Raw genomic sequence first — 17,319 nt, 5'->3', positions numbered from 1 at the left:
TTGTCTCCTTTTGAACCCCCCGCCCCCGACGGGTTTCCCCCTTTGATTCGCGGCCTGGAGGCTCCCCCCGCTTTGAAATGCAAACCCGCCTCGGCTGGGGCCGTGGCGGCCCGGAGCTATAAAAGGCCTGGGTGGGGCGGCGGCGGCAGGGCTGGGAGTTCAGGTGAGCAGTTGCTCGTCGGGGCGGCCGGCTGCGGCGGCTCCAGGGCCCAGCATGCGCGGGGGGCCCCGCGGCCACCATGTACGTGGGCTATGTGCTGGACAAGGAATCCCCCGTGTACCCCGGCCCCGCCAGGCCCGCCAGTCTCGGCCTGGGCCCGCAAGCCTACGGTCCCCCGCCGCCTCCGCAGTACCCCGACTTCACCGGTTACTCTCACGTGGAGCCGGGCCCCGTGCCCCCTGCGGCCTGGAGCACGCCCTTCTCTGCGCCCAAGGACGAATGGGCCGCCGCCTACAGTCCGGGCCCCGCGGCCTCCACCGCCAGCCCGGCCCCGCTGGCATTCGGGCCCCCTCCGGACTTTAGCGCGGTGCCCGCGCCCCCGGGGCCTGGGCCGGGTCTCCTGGCGCAGTCCCTCAGCGGCCCAGGCGCACCGTCCTCGCCCGGAGCGCAAAGGCGGACGCCCTACGAGTGGATGCGGCGCAGCGTGGCGGCCGGAGGCGGCGGTGGCAGCGGTAAGCACCCCTCCCTCACCCTGCTCCTCTGGACGGTTCCCCTGGGCGCCGGCAGGTGCTAGAGCGAGGCCCCGGCCGCCCCCTGTCTGACCTCTGCCCCGGCCCTGCTTGGGTTCCAGAGTGTGCCCGCCACCCCCGACTCTGTCCCTGCGGGCTGTTCTCTCAGCTTCCCCCTTCTGAATCCTGGAGCCTTGGGAAGCACACGCTGTCTTTCCCTGTAGACAGGGAGACTGAGACCCCAGCCATGAAGAACGACGCCTTGTGGTTGCGTGGCAAGGCCGGAACTAGACACAGGTCCCCAGACCTTTATCCCAGGGTAAACTTTTAGCAACACTGGCCCGGGTGGTCATCCGTTTCATGCACCCCTATCCCAGCCCCAAAGAGGGGCTGCAAACCCCCAAAGGACATGCACCGATTATGTGAACACCCGTAAGTCACTTTCCTTTCCGGGTCTCAGTCCCCCATCCATACAACGAAGAGATCGGTGGGTCATATCATTTGGACTAAAAAAGAGCCCTCTTTGGTTAGATTGGTGGTGGTGAAGGGTCCCTACCTTACCATCCCAGGGCTCGCCCTGAACTCTTGACCCTGGGGGAGGGGAAAGCAGGAGCAGTTGGGAAGGTGGCTACTGTTTGGCTCCTGAGCCTGTGAACCTTCTGCCCCCAGGCAGGCCTCTTGGATCCACCCTCTTCAAAGGCAGGGGAGGGGGCAGGACAAAGGCTCAGCTTTAATGAGGGGCGGCCTGACCTCCTTCATAGGTCCCCCCTTTGTCATGTAACAGGCTGGGCCTTGGCTCGGTAGTGACTCCTGTCGGCCAGAAAGTGAACCTGATACCCATTGTCCCGACTGTGTCCGGCCTGTCCTGACAAAGGCCACCTGGCCTTAGGGGCGGGAAGTTGGCCTGCCCACCCTTTGATGTCCAGCCCCTCCTCCCTTTCCCCCAGCTGGGAGCGAGCCTAGGACATCCCCCACCTCCTCTCTCTCTTCACCTCCATGTCCCCACACACTCCCAGCAGATGCTGGGGAGGGCTGATCAGCAGCTACAGGTTTGGCTGTATTCGTACCACCTCCTTGGGAGTCCCAGGGACACAGAGCCTCCTGTCTGCCTCCGGAGGCCTCAGAGGACTGGGGTTTCTGTCCCAGCTGTGCCACTTGTCTCTGTGGCCTTGGCTAAATAATAACAGCTAATGTTTATGGAACACTTACTAACGGAGCGGGCACTGACCTGATATCTTTTAATTCTTATAACTTTATCATAGGTGCTATTATCACCCCCGTCTTCAAGAGGAAGAAACTATGGCATAGAGAGGTTACAGAGTTGTGCAAGTATAGTTATACCTACATAAGCAGTACATGGTGGGGCTGGGATATGACCAAGCCGGTGCTCTAATCCTCTGAACAGCGTCTCTTAAATCAGCCATCTTTTCTGAGTGTCAGTTTTACCGTCCCATGAGAGGGAAGGGTCTTGTGCCTTTGTTTGTGTTACAAAAGGACCCCTTTGTGAAATCTGATGGGAAGTATAAATGTTCTCCCTAGAAAAACGAAGTGTTTCCTAATCGGGCAAACAATTTCAGGGGTTCTAAAGGCCCCCAGAAGCTTTACCCATAAACCTCGGTTGAGAATTTTGCATTAGATTATATGAGAGGAAGCGTCTGGGGCCACTGACCCTCAGGGTCCTGCAGTTCTGTGTCTGTTCCCTGAAGAAGGAAGCCCACTTTTCCTGCTCCTTTATTCTGGTTGTTACTTCCTGCTGATCAGGCGACTTTGGAGATGGATGGGGAGGTTCCCCAGGGGCAGGGACTTGGAGAGAGGCCAGCACTATGTGAGGAGGAGAGAGTGGGTCAGTGGGTGGGGGTCAGAGGACTGGCAGGAACCCTGGGGAGCTTCCAGGCTGTGTGATGTCAGGCAAGTCACGTCCCTCTGGGCACTGGAGCTGCCGAACTCAGTTCACCTCTGGTCTCGGAAGTCATTTGGAAACACTTGTCCCTGGGCACATAGGGGGCCTAGGAGTAACTCTGCCCAAAGGCAAAAGTCCTTTCCACCTTCACTCCCAGAAACTAAAATGAAGGGCCAAGGGAGGTTTGGGAGCTCCGGAGGAAAGTGGCCACCCCAGGAGCCAGGTGAGAGCCGTTCTGCCTTTTCGAAGGTAGAAGCTGCTACCTGTCCACTCAGGCAGCATCTGACTCTGACTCTTGAGGTGGGGTCAGAATTGGGGTGGGGTTACAGACCCTCCGTGAGAGAGAGGCCAAGCCCCTCTCCTCTTTGGCCTCAGTTTCTCCTTCTGGGCAATGAAGATACAGGGTCTCTGGGGGTGTTTCCCGGGTAAGGCTGTTGTCTGGGACAGCAGAGGGAAGGTCAGTGCATGCCATCTCCCCAGATGTTGCTGGTCACCTGTTCTTATTGTACCCTTCTTGCCCCTTCTTCCCTCTTCTGTGCCTCTAGCATTCTAGAATATCTGAACTGGACAGTTAGAGAACAGACATACAGATGGGAAACTGAAGCCTGGAGGTTTTAAGGCATGTTCCAGGTTCACACAAGTGGAGGCAGGGCTGGGATATATGTTGGATGAGTCAGTTTAAAATTTTCCAGTGGCTTCCCATTATATTTAGGGCAAAATCTACACTCCTTCCTGAGGTCTACAAAGCTGTATGTGCTACTGCAGGCAGGTCTTGTACACATACTGTTCCCTCTCCCTGGAAAACTCTTTCCCCAGACTCTTTGCAGGCTCTCTCACCATTCAGGTCTTAGCTTAATGGCCACCTCCTCAGAGAGGTCCTCCATGATGTTCCAAAGTAGGCAACCCCCACCAATACCCATTGATCATCTTTTCCAGGTTTCCTTCAGAGCACTAACTTACTTATTTGTGAGTTTGTGTGTTGTCTATTCCCACACCCACTGACAAGGTAAACTCCTATGAAGTCCAGAACCATGTCTATTTGACCCATGGCTACATTCCAGGCACCCAGCTCAGTGTGTGGCATTTAGTAGGTGCTCAATACGTTTTGTTGAATGAATGAACAGGGCAAGTGTGAGGAACAGTAAGACAGCTCTGGGAGAAGAGGGGAGAGATGAGATCTCAACCTGGAGATGGGACCCATGACTGTCTAGCCGAGCAGCTCATGCCAGTGGTGGAAGCCTGGTTGCCCCCTTCTCCCTACTCCATGGATGGGACAGTACTCCATCCTCACCTGGGGAATTGGCGTTGCTGAGGCTGGGACTAAGATGCCAGCTTTCCCTAAGGAGGGGGCAGGGAAGATGGGGAAGATGTGGGAGAGGCTGTTATGTTGTCCATTAACCAGTTCTGAGTGATGACTTTCACTTGACTGAGGCCAGGATAGGAAATGACTACAAGGGGCTCATTTTTTTTTTTCTGTCTTCCCCGTTTGCATCTATAAATATCAGCATTTTCCTTAGGAAGGTTCTAAAGTATCCTTCTGCTGAAGGCTCAGCCTCCAATTCCTTGTGAATAGTTTTTCACAGGTTAATGGCCCACTGGGGTGGCTGAGGTCGCATACAAGTCGGGAGATGTCCGCTCAGATGATGAGACTCTTGCAGCAGGGTTTAGATCTTGGTCCATCCCCATCAGCTTTCAGATAGAGAAACCGAGGCCCGTGGAGGGGATGAACCCTACTCTCCCCACCACATCCTAGACCCTCTCCCTTGGCTCATTGCCACAGTCACCAACCTGGCCTCTCACCTTCAGCCTCTCTCCGATGCCCTAGCCGCCCTCTAAACCATGGCTCCCCACTGCCATGGAATTGCCATTTCATTTTGTGCCGTTTCATTGCTGTAAAATCCAGCTCCATTTCAGAGCCCTCTTGAGAACTGGCCCCAACCCACTCTTGAAGCCACTCTCCCGTTAGTTTGCCGAGATACAGAAATGCTTACCTGGGACAGTTAAGAGTCCGGCTTGGGAGCCTCAGGACTGGGATTGCATTTCTGTCAGAAGCTGCATTAGCCACAGGCGAGTTAATTTGGATCATTTCTCTGAGTCTCAGCTTCTTCCACTGTAACATTAATAAGATTACACCTTGAAGCAATGGTGCCAGTAGAGCACAGCCCTGACCCTGGCACACAGTAGGCGCTCCGTGCCCTGGTGCCTGGGACCATCTCTACCAGTCCTTAGCAGGTGCACGCGAGCACACACCTCACACTCCCTGCCTCTCTATTATGGGTCCCTTGACCTGAACTGCCCTCCCTTCCCTCTCCTACCTGTTTACCAGGTCAAATGCTGCTTCTTCTCCAAGGCCACCTCCTCTAGGAAGCCCTCCTTGGTTCCCTCCCCTACACACACTGTACCAGGCCCTTGTTTTGAACAACATTTATCACTGACTGTCTTGTTGATCCCTGCCATCTACCATCTGTTATCCCCTCAAGGAGCAGTGCTAATCAGTCCTGTCCTTCTCACCATACCTTGCACATTGTAGGAGCTCACGATAAAGCTAATAACTGTGGCATCAGCTGAGTCTTTACCATGTGCCAGGTACTGTGCCAAGAAGTTTGCATGGATGATCTGTTACGTCTCATAACAACTCTAAGAGGTGTGAGGAGCTATTATTAGCTTCATTTTACAGATAAAGTTAATGAAGCTCAGAGAGGGTGAGGTGGCTTGCCCAAGCTCACACAGCCGGGATGCTGCTGCACAGGGTTCAAACCGAGACTCTACAGCCTAATGAGCATCTATCAAATAAAGCAACACACTCAGAATGGGAGCCCAAGACCCCTCCCCATGTGCATTCCCGTCTAGGTGGGGAAAAGGAGGCCAGTCAGAGATGAGCTATAAGAGGCTGGAGGGGGGGGATGGGCACAGCAGGTGCCGGGCTGTTTAAAACTGGTTCTCAAGGCAGAAACTCCATTTGACACCTCATCTCTCAGATGTACCTGGGAAGCGGGGAGTGACCCAGTTAGAAGGTGGCGGAAGGCTTTTTTCGGTTGGGTGTTCCCCCACACGCACACTTAGGCACATATTGCTGCGGAGAGCTTGGGCAGCTGTTCTGAAGGTCCAAAACAGCTTTGTTAGCAGCAAGCCTGGCTTGTCAATGGGGAATTATCTTAATGAGATGACCCCTCAAGTTTCTGTCCTGGAGCTCTTGGGATTTGGACACATTTACATCTGGAGTCAGGTCCGGCACCCTGTTCACATGCTAAGCCCTCCCCCCTGCCATACTTGCCCATCAACCTTATAGGGATGTGCCACATAGATCCCTCAGCATCACCAGAGAGAGGGAGCAGACGTTGGTGAAAGCCGAAACTGACACTCCAGGCTCAACCCCCTCTGATGTTTTCCCCTTTCTCTTGAAGTCAAATCCAAACCCCTCACCCCAGGGCTCAAAGCCCTGCTAGCCTCTCCAGGCTCATCACATGCCTCTTTCATTCAGTCACGTAGGCAGGCAGGCGGTAATAGTCTCTGAGTCTCTCTTCTGTGCCAAACATTCTGCTAGGTGCTAGAGATTCCTGCCAGAACAAGCAGACAGGGTCCCTCACAGAGCTGGTCCTCTGTTGCTGCTCTGTGCCTCAGGGCATTTGCACATGCTGTTCTGTCTTCCTGGGATATTCTTCCCCATTGGTGACATGGAAACCTCCTGCTCAACCATCATATCTTGGCTTGAATGTCACCTCCTCCAGGAGGTGACATTTAGCTGCCCCAAGCTAAATAAAGTAGGTTCCCTCCCCCACCGCCTCCCGCCACTTAATCTAGCTCTCAGCTCCGTTGCTTTCCTTCACACTAATCACAGTTCGTAATTATTTCATTTGTTTGTTTTTAATCTACCCCCCCCACCCATGAAAAACAGGAATGAACTGTTTAACAAATAAGTACCGAGCACCTCCCACAGTAATAATAAAATGAACTAGCATCTATTGAGTACTCGCTATTTTTTCAAGTGCAGGTATTTTCGACCCCAGAACAGCACATTTCTCCATTAGATTAGTGACGTTGACTAAGGCTGTGGGAGCAGTGGAGCTGGACAGAAGGATGTCCTTTAGAGGTTGAGCCACCAGACGATGGATCGGATGTGGGAAGCGGGGGAAGGGCCACCTAGGCTTTTGGCCTGAGTGGCCTGAGGATGGGGGCCATTTACTGCGAGGAGAAGACCAGGAAGCGGTAGGTCTGTGTTAGGTTTAACAAGGATTCATCAAGTACTCGCTGTGTGTGTCTGGCACTGTTGTGGAACCAAATGAGCAAGGTGGCATGGTCTCTACCCTCGCAGAGCATTCAGGGAGCCAGGAACCAAGGGGAGGGGATTTGCCAAGGTTCCTCAATGAGCTAGAAAAGGGCTGGAGTCCAGAGCCCCATCCTGCACCTCCGCCCCAAATGTGACTCTTCACGTCCCACGCCTGTGGATGATTAGTCAGGAACTTCAACTCCAGACCAGAGGAGGATGGCCAGGGTAGGGCAGAGGCCTGAAAACTCCACCAGGAAACAGCTGGTGGCCTCAAGTTGTTCAGCCCGGAAGAAGATGTGAAGGGATGCAGTTGCTGCTTGCAACTCTTAGAAGGGCTGTTCTAGGCCAAGGGTGCCTCTTATTTCTGGTGCCCCTTGTGGAAAATCCTGGGAAGAATATAGATGGGTGACGGATGCAAGAACAGGCTGCTTTGTAGATAGTCCAAGCAGTCTGGTTACGTATGCTATGCGGGTGTGAGCATCTAGCCCTGGCTGGGAGTTTGGTCCAGCCATGTTGTCCAATAGAACTTTCTATAGCTCTATATCTATGCTGTTCAGTGTGCTAGCCACTAGCTACACGTGTGTATTGAGCCCTTGCTATATGGTTAGTGTGACTAAGGAGCTGAATTTTTAATTCCATTTAATTAATTTTAATTTAAATAGCCACACGTGGCTAGTAGCTGTCATACAGCACAGTGCAGGAAAATCCCTCTCGCGAGTTTCTAGAATGTAATCCATTCCAGATGGTCTCCTTATCCTCCACTGAGGAATCTCTCTTGCCTCTTTTGTCTCTGCAGTCATCATCTTCTCCTTCTTCTTCCTCCTCCTCTTCCTTTTTCTTCATCATTGTCACAGATAGCTTTTATTACTAACTACCTTGTTAAAGAAACGATCACATCTCATCTCCACAGCTACCACGTCTAAAGGAGGCATTCATGTCCTCATTTGACAGATGAGTAAACTGGGATTCAGAGAGGTTCAGTGACTTGCCTGGGTTCCCACTGCTGGCACCTGGCCTGACTGGGTTAGAACCACTGCGTCTATCTGACTCTGAAGTTTCTGTCCTCTTCACTGCTTCTCGTAGCCAAGTCAGATTGTGGACCTTCCTGAGAAGACAGGAGAGGGGTAGAGGCCTGGGAGGAGGAGGGGGCGGTGCTGACTGAGTGCTGTGACTAGGAAGGAGGGTGACAGTGGGGTGGAGAAACTTGCCTAAGGCTACAGGGCCCCTGAGTGTGGCTGGCCTGCCTATCCTCCTCTCATCGCACCCCTGCCCCCATGCCAGCCTCGCCCCTGCTCCAGGAATGAGCAGGGGTGAATGAGGAACTGTGCTAGAGCAGCCTGGGACTGGCAAACCAGCCAGAACAAGGACCAGTCATGGGCCCAGTAGAGAGCCTCATTGCCCAGGGAGGATATCCGTCCACCATTGAACTGGGTGGGTCAGGGCTGCTGCAGCAGAAGTCCCACCCACTGGTAGTACAGTTGAGGAAATGGGTCCAAGCTGAACATCACATGTCCGGCTGGTGGCCTGGCCAGACCTCCCCACCCCTAGGCCTATGTTCTTTGCCCTGCGGCTCCCCATCAGGCAGCATTCCTACCTCTCCCAAGGGATCCCTCCCACATGCACTTGTGCAAATAGCTCAGTTTTCCTTGTCGTGTCCATAGCTCTTTGCCCTTTGCAAACTGCTTTCACACCCATTCTGTTCCCTGGGGGAAGGAAAGCCCAGAGAAATTCAATCACTTGTCAAGTCCTTTAGCTAAGGATGCAGACCTGGGCCCAGGTCCTTAAGGGAGGACTCAGAGCTACACAGAAGTTCAGAATCTACAGGACCCTTGGAGCTGACACCAAACCTTCTTCTGATGCACAGGAGAAACTGAGGCCCAGAGAGGAGAAGGGACTTATTTAAGGCCACACAGATGGCACAGAACTGGGAGCTGGTGGTTCAGAATCCCCTCTGGTAGGCTCGTTAAAGATGGCAGGGAGACCAGGATGCAATAGATCTGAGAGCTTGGGAATATGTATTTTTAACAAGCATCCACGCACGCATATGTGCGTTCCTGTGTGTGTGTGTGTGTGTGTGTGTGTGTGTGTGTGTGTATGTGTGTCGGTCGAGGTTGTGGGGATTTTGATTTACAGCCAGTGGGGCTGGACCACACAGAGAGGGGTCATGGATCTGTGTTCCAAGCCCTAGGGCCAGAGCTGGCAGTGTCATCCCTCAGGGCCACAAACCCAGCAGGAAGAGGTCAAAGGAAATGCTGACCCAGAGGCCACTCAATTTTCCTGGAGCCACCTAACCCGCCCTGGGGGCAGAGGATGAACTCTGGTCCAGGATAGATGGGGAGGCCCCACTGCAGACCGCCAGGCTCCTGCCCTCTATCCTCCAGCTGGGCAGGCCCAGTTTCTAGACTCTCAGACAGGGAAATGAGTCTTAGACTTCTTTCAGCAATAATAACAAATATAATCAGAGCATCAACAAACATTGGTAGCTTTATGTTTCCAAGTTGGAAGGGAACTTATAAATAAACAGTCTCATCCAACACACAGCCCATTGCTCAGATCCATTTCCCAGGATCCCTGTCATGTGGTTATCCCACCATGGAAATGAATAAGATCTACCTTGCCCTGTGTACCTACTGTGTGCCAGATACTGTGCCAGGCATCATTCATCCATCCATCTCAAGTGATCCCCTGTACACCCGAGGGTTGGAGATCATTATGGGAGACCTTACACTGGGCCATAGGTTCTAATGCTGTTTCTGAGTCTAGACAGACCTGGGCTAAATCCCACCTTCCAGATGTGCAGACCTTGCTGAAAATCAGTTTTCTCATCTGTAAACTAGGGATAACAGTCGCACAGCTTCGTAGGTTTTTGAGAGATGGATGCAAAGTGCCTGACACATGGACATATTGACCATTATTAGAATAATAATTCTCCCCATTTTATAGATACAGAATTTGAGGCTCAGAGAGGTGAGGTGTCCTAGATCACCCAGCCATCGAGAAGCTGCATGGCGCAGCCCTGGAGGCCTACTTGCCCAAACAACCACATGTCAGGGTCACCTGGAGAGCTATTCAAGTATCAAATCCCAGAGGCCCACTTCAGTCCCATTGAGTGTGAACTTCTGGGCCAGAATCTGTGCTTTTAAAAAGCTCCCCAGGCAATTCTGAGGCTGCTGGTCAGGTATTTAGAACCATTAGCCTGGAGCTTCCCAGGACCTCTGCTGTGCATGCTTTAGGGATGGGAAGTTTGCTACCTCCATGGTAGCCTGAGCATATGGACGGGCCATTCCTCACAACCCACAGCCAGAGCGGAGAGAAAGCCTCTCATCTGCACAGTTATCCAAGGCTCTTCTCTCCCCATGCTTCACCCCTAAGAGCTGCTAGGGGGGCTCCCACCCGCCCTCCCACCTACTCGCACTGGCATCTGGCCCAGAGGGTTATTCATTAGGTGGCTGGGAGTGGCCTGGCTCCCATCAGACACCTGTTACAGGAGCCCGGACTTCCCTCTTAGGCCCAGTGTCCCAAGGGCCTGTAAATCATTCATCCTGGGTGCCCTCCCTGCCCCACCACTGTCACGCACCTCCCTGCCCCCTCTCTCCTGGGCCCCCAGGGTGGCACAGGTGTTCACAGGAGGGGAAAGGAGGTTTGCTCATGGCAGTGGGGAGTTCTGGCCCAGAGCTGGGACTGGAGCCCAGGGCTCCTGACTGTCATTAAAAATACAAATTCACATCTGCACATGGTAAAAATTTAAACATCCCAAAGACTCCCTCCTACCTATGGCTCCCCAGCCTCTAGTCCCCTCTCCAAGGCACGCCAACCCCCATTACTGGTTTCTTGTGTATTCTTTCAGAAAGAACTCGGGCCACAAACATGTTTGAATGTGTGTGTGTGTGTGTATTCCATTTTTATACAAAAATAGCAACATACTATTTACAACATTTTGCCTTTTTTTAAACTTAACAATATATTTTTAGAAATTGCTCCATATTGGCACCTACGGAGCTTTAGAATTTCTTTTCAGTGACTGTGTAGTGCTCCTCTCCATGGATGTACTATCTCTTATCTTATTAACCAGTCCTGACTCATAGACATGTACATTGCCCTAGTTCTGTGCTATGTGAAACAGCTACCTCTTTGGGCATTTTTCTGTGGGATTGATCCCTAGAAGTGGGATTAATGAGTCAAAGGGCATGTGCACGTTAAATGAGGCTGAGATCACCAAGTTGGGCCCCAAGGAGGATGTTCCCATTATCACCTTGTGGACGGCAGGTGGGACTCCCTGGACCACACAGTGCGATATCAAACATTTTGGTTTTGGGCAGAGCCATTTTCTTAGCAATAAAATTGTGCGCTTTGAGCAACTCCACCAGATAGAAGTGGCCGATGTGTTCCTGAGCCCACCAGCCCTTCTCTTGGGTCCAGGGAGGGGGTGACAGGGCCTGTAGGCTGGGTCTTCACTGGCAGCCTTGCTAGAGTCTGCAACTATGCAGAGAGGAGTAACTATGCAGCTGGAGTCCCATCTCTCATCTAATTCCCTCCGTCCCCCGACCCAAAAGAGCCTGACTGGAGGTCAGGAAGCCTGAGCCCAGGTTTGTACCACCACCAGAAAGGATGGCCCTCCGCAAATGCCCTTTTCTGAGCCTCAATTTCTCCCAACTATGAAATGGGTGCAGTGGGTCCCCATTTGCTCGTCAGGAAGGATGGGACCGAGGGTTGGGTGCCTGAGGGAAGGGGGGGGTGTCTTTATAATCTCTCAGGCTGAGGTTTGGGTGGGCAGGGAGCCTCCTCCCCCCACCGCAGGCTGTGAATCTTCTAGGCATTTTCAACCTGTGGGCCATCCAGCCCCAGCCCAGGGCTTTCAGGAATCTGCCCTCACCATGGCCTGGACCCACTCTTCCCAGAAATACAAGTAGATGGGTGGTCTGTTGTTTGAGCTTCTGCTGCCAATGCTTAGAGGGCCCTATAGCAGTCTCTGTGGACCCTGAATCTGGTGGGGTGAGGAGCTGTGCACTAGAGCAGGAGGGAGACCTGCAGGCCTGGTGAAATGGCCTTGGGCAAGTCCACGGCACCCTGGGGCTTCAATGACCCTGACTGTACGGGGAGGTTGGACTAGAAGGACTCACAAGGCCTCTCTTATTTGGACCTCTGGACGCTGTATAACCATCCTGAACGTCAGTCTCTTCATCTATAAAGTGGGAGGAGACTAAACTCCCATGACCCCTTCTGGCTTCAGCCCAGTGAACCCAGTGGGGCTGTGGGTTCAGAGCTCTGCTGGGTTTCAGTGGTGGTGCATTAGGCAGAACAGTTTTTGAGCCGGCGTTGAATTTTCTAGGTCAAGGAGGGGCCCCATCTGGAGCCAAGGCCTCGGCAGCCACCCCCTTGTCCCTTTCCTGGGCTAGGCCTGGCCAAGGGCCGAGGCTGTCCTGTGCTGCGTCGGGCAGTGGGCTGAGGTCAGTGGTTGTGGAAGAGTCCAGTGTGGTTCTGCTGCTCTGGCAGGAAGCCCAGGGAAAAGAGCCGAGAAACATGTGCTGTCTCCTGTTCTCCACAAGCCCTTTGGCTCTGAGGAGCCCAGCACTAGCCTGCCAAGCTGTGTGGGCCGGACCGGCGCTGGTGGCGGGGGGGGGGTGGTTAGCGCAGGGGTGCCGAGGAGCGGGCAGGCCCAGAGCTGGGGCCAGGGAGGCGAAGGCCAGGTTACTGCGGGGGCCCTTGGCTGAAGTGGGATGGGTTCGATGGTTATGCAGACCTGCCATGCCCTGGTGGGACACATGGGTGGGTCTAAAAAGTGCTTGCGCCTGCCTCCTGTTTATAGCCGCAGGCTCAGCTTCTTACAAGGAAACTGGTGTTGAGTCCGGCCCCCACAGCAGCCCAGGCCAAGCATGACTCTTAATATTCTCTCCAGACGGACCTCTGATCCCAGCCCGAAAGACATCCCTGACATTAACCCAGTCGGTCCTCAAATCCACTTCCGGGCCCCAGGCTGAGCCTCGTGTGGAAGTCAAGCCAGCCCTGCCTGGGTTATGGCAGGTCTCCCCACACGTCCCCCTTCTCACCAATCTGTTCTCCATGCAGCAGCCAGAGTAATCTTAAATCCTCCATCAGACCTCTTGTCTCCTCTGCTCAGAACCCTGCAATGGCTCCTGTCCCAGACGGACTAAAACCCAGAGTCCCTCCCGGGGCTCGTAGGCCCAGCTCGACCTGTCCGCTCCCTTGGCTCACGGCACCCCGGGCGCACCAGCCTCCTCACTGTTCCTTCTTCACGCGGCAGGCATGCCCCCCATCAGGGCCTTTGCACCTACTGTTCCCTCCGCCTGGGAACCTCTTCCCCAGACAGCTTTATTGCTCTTTCCCTCACCTCCTTTAGATCTTTGCTTAAGTTCCCCTTCAAGGTAAGGCCTTGATGGACCACTGTATTTAAAATCACAGCCTCACTCCTCCCTCAATTCCCAGTCCTTCTTTGTCTCTGAAATACTTATCATCAATCAACATATCAAATAATTTCCGTATTTATTTTATTTTGCCCGTCTCCCTCCACTAGAACCTAAGCTTCACGAGGGCAGGGACTTTTGTTTTGCTCACTGCTGTACCCAGCACTTGGCCACAGCAGGAACTCAGTAAATATTTGTGGGCTGATCTGAGTACTCCTGCTCTGTGCCTGGGCACAGGCTGGAGTGTAGATGGCTCCGGGCAGAGCGGTCCCCAGCCCCTGGTGCAGCCCCAGCTCAGGGCTTGGCGCCTAGAACCAGGGCCTTCTGAGGAGCCTGACAGGTCCTGGGGAGCCACCGGCAGCCCCAGTCCTTTCTGTTTGATTGTGCGGCCACCAACCACCAGGCATTTGACAGGAATTGAGGAGCAGATACCCCAGGGCGGTTCCTGCAAGCTTCCTGCTTCGGCCTCCGGCTGTGACGGCCCTTCCTGCTCTCCTTGAGCACAGGAGAGAGGAGCAGCTGACGTCTCGTTATCTCAAGCCACCCTTGCTGCCAGGTGTTCCTTCCTCCAAGTCTCTAGTGCTCAGACCTGCGGTCTGAGGATCCCCAAATTGGAACCACCTGGGAGCTTGTGAAACATGGAGATTCCATGCCAAGGCTTTCTACTTCACGTTCTCGGTGACACGCTGGAAGCTGTGTTTTTCACAAGCTCCCCGCATGTCTGTTCTGCAGCCACACCTGGGAACTGTTGCACGAAAGCGGGTGGGCCTGGCAATCAGAGTAGGGCTCTGGGTCAGGAGACTTGGGCTGAAACCCCCAACTCCACCCGCTGCTTGCTGGGTAACCCTGGGCAAGTTGCTTCCCCTCTCTGAGCCTTAGGGCCCCCCAGATGGGCATGAGAACAGTGCTTGCCTCCTAGGTCGAGAGTCTCGAAGCCTGAGCCCGGGAGAATGACTGTTACTCCCTCAAGGTCCTTCTTCAGGGGCCCTGGATTGCTCTTCCCCCTGGGAGCCCTGCCTTGGCCGTTTGCAAGCTCCCCTCTCCACTCACCTCTCCTCCTGGCACCTCTGCTTCTTAGGTAAGACCCGGACCAAGGACAAATACCGCGTGGTCTACACCGACCACCAGCGCCTGGAGCTGGAGAAGGAATTCCACTACAGCCGTTACATCACCATACGGCGGAAGTCAGAGCTGGCCGCCAATCTGGGACTCACTGAACGTCAGGTGTGTGGGGCTCCCACCTCAGCCACAGGAGCAGTCCCGGGAGTCTGGCCTCCAGGCTGCCAGGCAGATTATGGAGCTCAGTCGAGGGAGGAGAACAGAGAGGTTGTCTCCCAGCCATGGTCATACAACACAATAGAAACTGAGCTGCTGCCAATCCCCCGGCCAATTAAACCCAATATCCCTGACCACCAAAAGGAGCATGGGGGCCTGATTAGCTATAGGCTACAGCGGGCTTTGATCAGTGCTGTCTAAATCCAGAGGAGGGAGCGGTCACAGGGAGAACAGGGAAGGCTTCCTGGAGGAGGGGTGTTAGAGCATGGCTTTGGAAGATGGAGAGGAAGAGGGTTACAGAGGAAGTTGTCTTAAGAGTAGGGGAGCAAGTTCCGGAGGGGGAGAACGTGTTCAGGGTCCATGAACAGTTGGGGTAGCCGGAGCAAGTGGGAAGCCCCAAGCGCCACATCGAAAAACAAGAGCTCCACTGCCCCTCCTCTTTTCCTGTTGTTCTGTCATTCGGTCTCCCCACCGCCCACCCCATCTCTCTTCTCTGACCCCACAGGTAAAGATCTGGTTCCAAAACCGGCGGGCAAAGGAGCGCAAAGTGAACAAGAAGAAGCAGCAGCAGCAGCCTTCACAGCCACCCCCGCCCGCCCACGATGTCACCGCCACTCCAGCTGGGCCACCTCTGGGGGGCCTGTGCCCCAGCTCTGCCAGCCTCCTGGGCACCTCCTCCCCAATGCCTGTCAAGGAGGAGTACCTGCCGTAGCCCCCCGACCAGCCTTGTGGGCTGGGGGCCTTGAGGACTCAGGGGCTAGGAATGTGGCTCCTGTGGGGGCCCAGGAGGCCTAGTCTGAGTCCCAAGCCCTGCCACTGACCTGCTGAGTAACCTTGGACCAACCACCCACGCAGCCCCTGCATCCCCTGGGCCCATCTGTGCAGCGAGCCTGCTGGATGAGGACCTTTTCCAGCTCTGGTGATCTAGGCCTCAGGCGGACAAGGGAGCCTGGGGTGGGAGGTCTTAATCCCCAGGGGGCTAGGTGAGGGGGCCACCCAGCTCCTCCTCCAGAGGCTCAAAGGTGGGAGGCTGCTGTAGGGACTAGACTCCTGGAGAAAGGAGATGGAACCGAGAGAAGATGGAAGGCTTGCAGACCGTGACCTGAGGGGGGGAGGGGGGAGGGTGTCAGCTCACACCTGCCTTTTCCTGCAGCCTCACCTCTACCTGCCCCCCCCACCCCCCGCCCCGGCGTAACATGCACCAAACCCTCTCCAGGCTGGATGCAAAGCGCAAAGCCCACAGGATTGGGCCTGAGCAAGAGGCTCTGGGCTACGGAGCCATATTCCCTCACTCAGATTCTCAGTGGAGACTCCAGGTTGTGGGGAAGGCCTCTGAACGGGGACAGAGGGGCAGAGTCCATCCTACCACGTCTCTACCACCCCACCAGGCTGTCCCTCAGGGCCCAGCAAGGAGCCCCCAGAGAACTTTCTCTGGACCAAGCAGACTCACAGCTGGGCAAGGGGCTGCCCAGAGACTGGAATCTCTTGAATGCAGCTTCAAGAATAAAATTTTTTTTCTCTTTTTAAAAATGTATGAAAATCATTATACATAGCATGAAAGGAAAATGTTAAAGGAGTGTAAATCATCCTTGCCCTTCTCAGCAACTGCATAGTCTCTCCTAGTCTCTGTAGGCCTACCACAAGGTCACCTTTAAAATACTTCTGAAAGATCAAAACAGGACCTCATTAGAGTAAGGCTATGAGACTGTTAAATTTTAAGTCCATTTTGTAAGCAGAATCATCAGATTCAATATTTCAGTCTTTTGAATTTTTCAAATACTTTCAACTCGGTTTTCTTTCAACAGATGACATTCGTTGGGCACCCCATATGCCAGGCATGGCTGGGCCCAGGGAATGTACAGTCCTTGCCACCCAGAAGTTCCCAGTCTGATCTATGCTCTAGGTATCAGGGTAGCAGAGCATCCAGGGAGTCCAGAGCCAGCTCCCAGCTTATCCTGGAGGGTCTGGAAGGCTTCCTGGAGGAGGTGATTTTAAACTGAGGCCTACCTAAAGGACTAGTAGGTGCTGTCAGGCCAAGAAGGAGGAATAGTAAAAAAAGATTAAGAGGAATATGAACTTGAAGTACACTTTTTAAAAACTCCTGAGAAAAGCTGCTATTTTGAACTCCCTTCCAGAGGTGGGCAGGAGTCTGTGCCCTGGGGCCTTCACTCCCCAGAGGGCTCTGGTGCCAGCTGCCTGCCCCTCTGTTTACTGTTCTGGGAGGTGGCCTAGCCATAAAAAGTGTATGCAGCCTGCCTGCCTGCCCTTTGCTCCTGGGGCCCATGACCACAATGCACGAGGTAGATCCAGTCCCCACGTGAGCCCCTGAAGAGCAGAGGCACTTCTCTCTCCTCCTCCTGCTGTTGGCCTGGGAGACATCATGGCTTCACTGAGGATGGTGGACATCTAAGGCATGGGAACCAGGTGGTACCAGGGGAGAGGACCAGGGTTCCAGGAGCAGAGGAAGAGGGTTGGTGGCAGGGTGGCTACCGGTGAGTGAATATAGGTTTCTGATCATCAAAAGCGTTTGCTGTGTGACCCTGGGGTAATTGCTTCCCCCCTCTGAGCCTCATTTCCCCATCTGTAAGACTGGGGAGCTTGTTTACCAAGAAGAAATGACTCTGGTCAAGTCAGTTTGAGAAGTCCTGCAGACTCAACCCTTCTGGGAGAGTCACACTGGTGCCTTAACACATCAAAGGCTCTGACAAGTCCCACAGTAAAGAAAACCCTTGAATTTTCTTTTATCCAGCATTCCCCATGCTTCACTACCCAGGAGCCCGCTACCA

General features: G+C 54.1%; 1 protein-coding gene across 1 annotated transcript; it reads left to right on the top strand.

The window, feature by feature from the left end:
* Nucleotides 1–239: 239 nt before the first annotated feature.
* CDX1 (caudal type homeobox 1) lies at nucleotides 240–15,245 on the top strand (the record flags this gene model as incomplete). The annotated part of the gene is made up of 3 exons (XM_082834988.1): nucleotides 240–672; nucleotides 14,337–14,482; nucleotides 15,039–15,245. The coding sequence occupies 3 exons, from the start codon at nucleotides 240–242 to the stop codon at nucleotides 15,243–15,245; spliced, it is 786 nt and encodes a 261-aa protein (XP_082691114.1).
* Nucleotides 15,246–17,319: the final 2,074 nt, after the last annotated feature.

This window comes from Leucopleurus acutus (assembly GCF_964270905.1).
Source record: "Leucopleurus acutus genome assembly, chromosome: 3".
In the NCBI taxonomy this organism is placed as follows: domain Eukaryota; kingdom Metazoa; phylum Chordata; class Mammalia; order Artiodactyla; family Delphinidae; genus Leucopleurus; species Leucopleurus acutus.
Note: the sequence above shows the minus strand (reverse complement) of the source record. Positions and strands in the feature narration are given on the sequence as shown.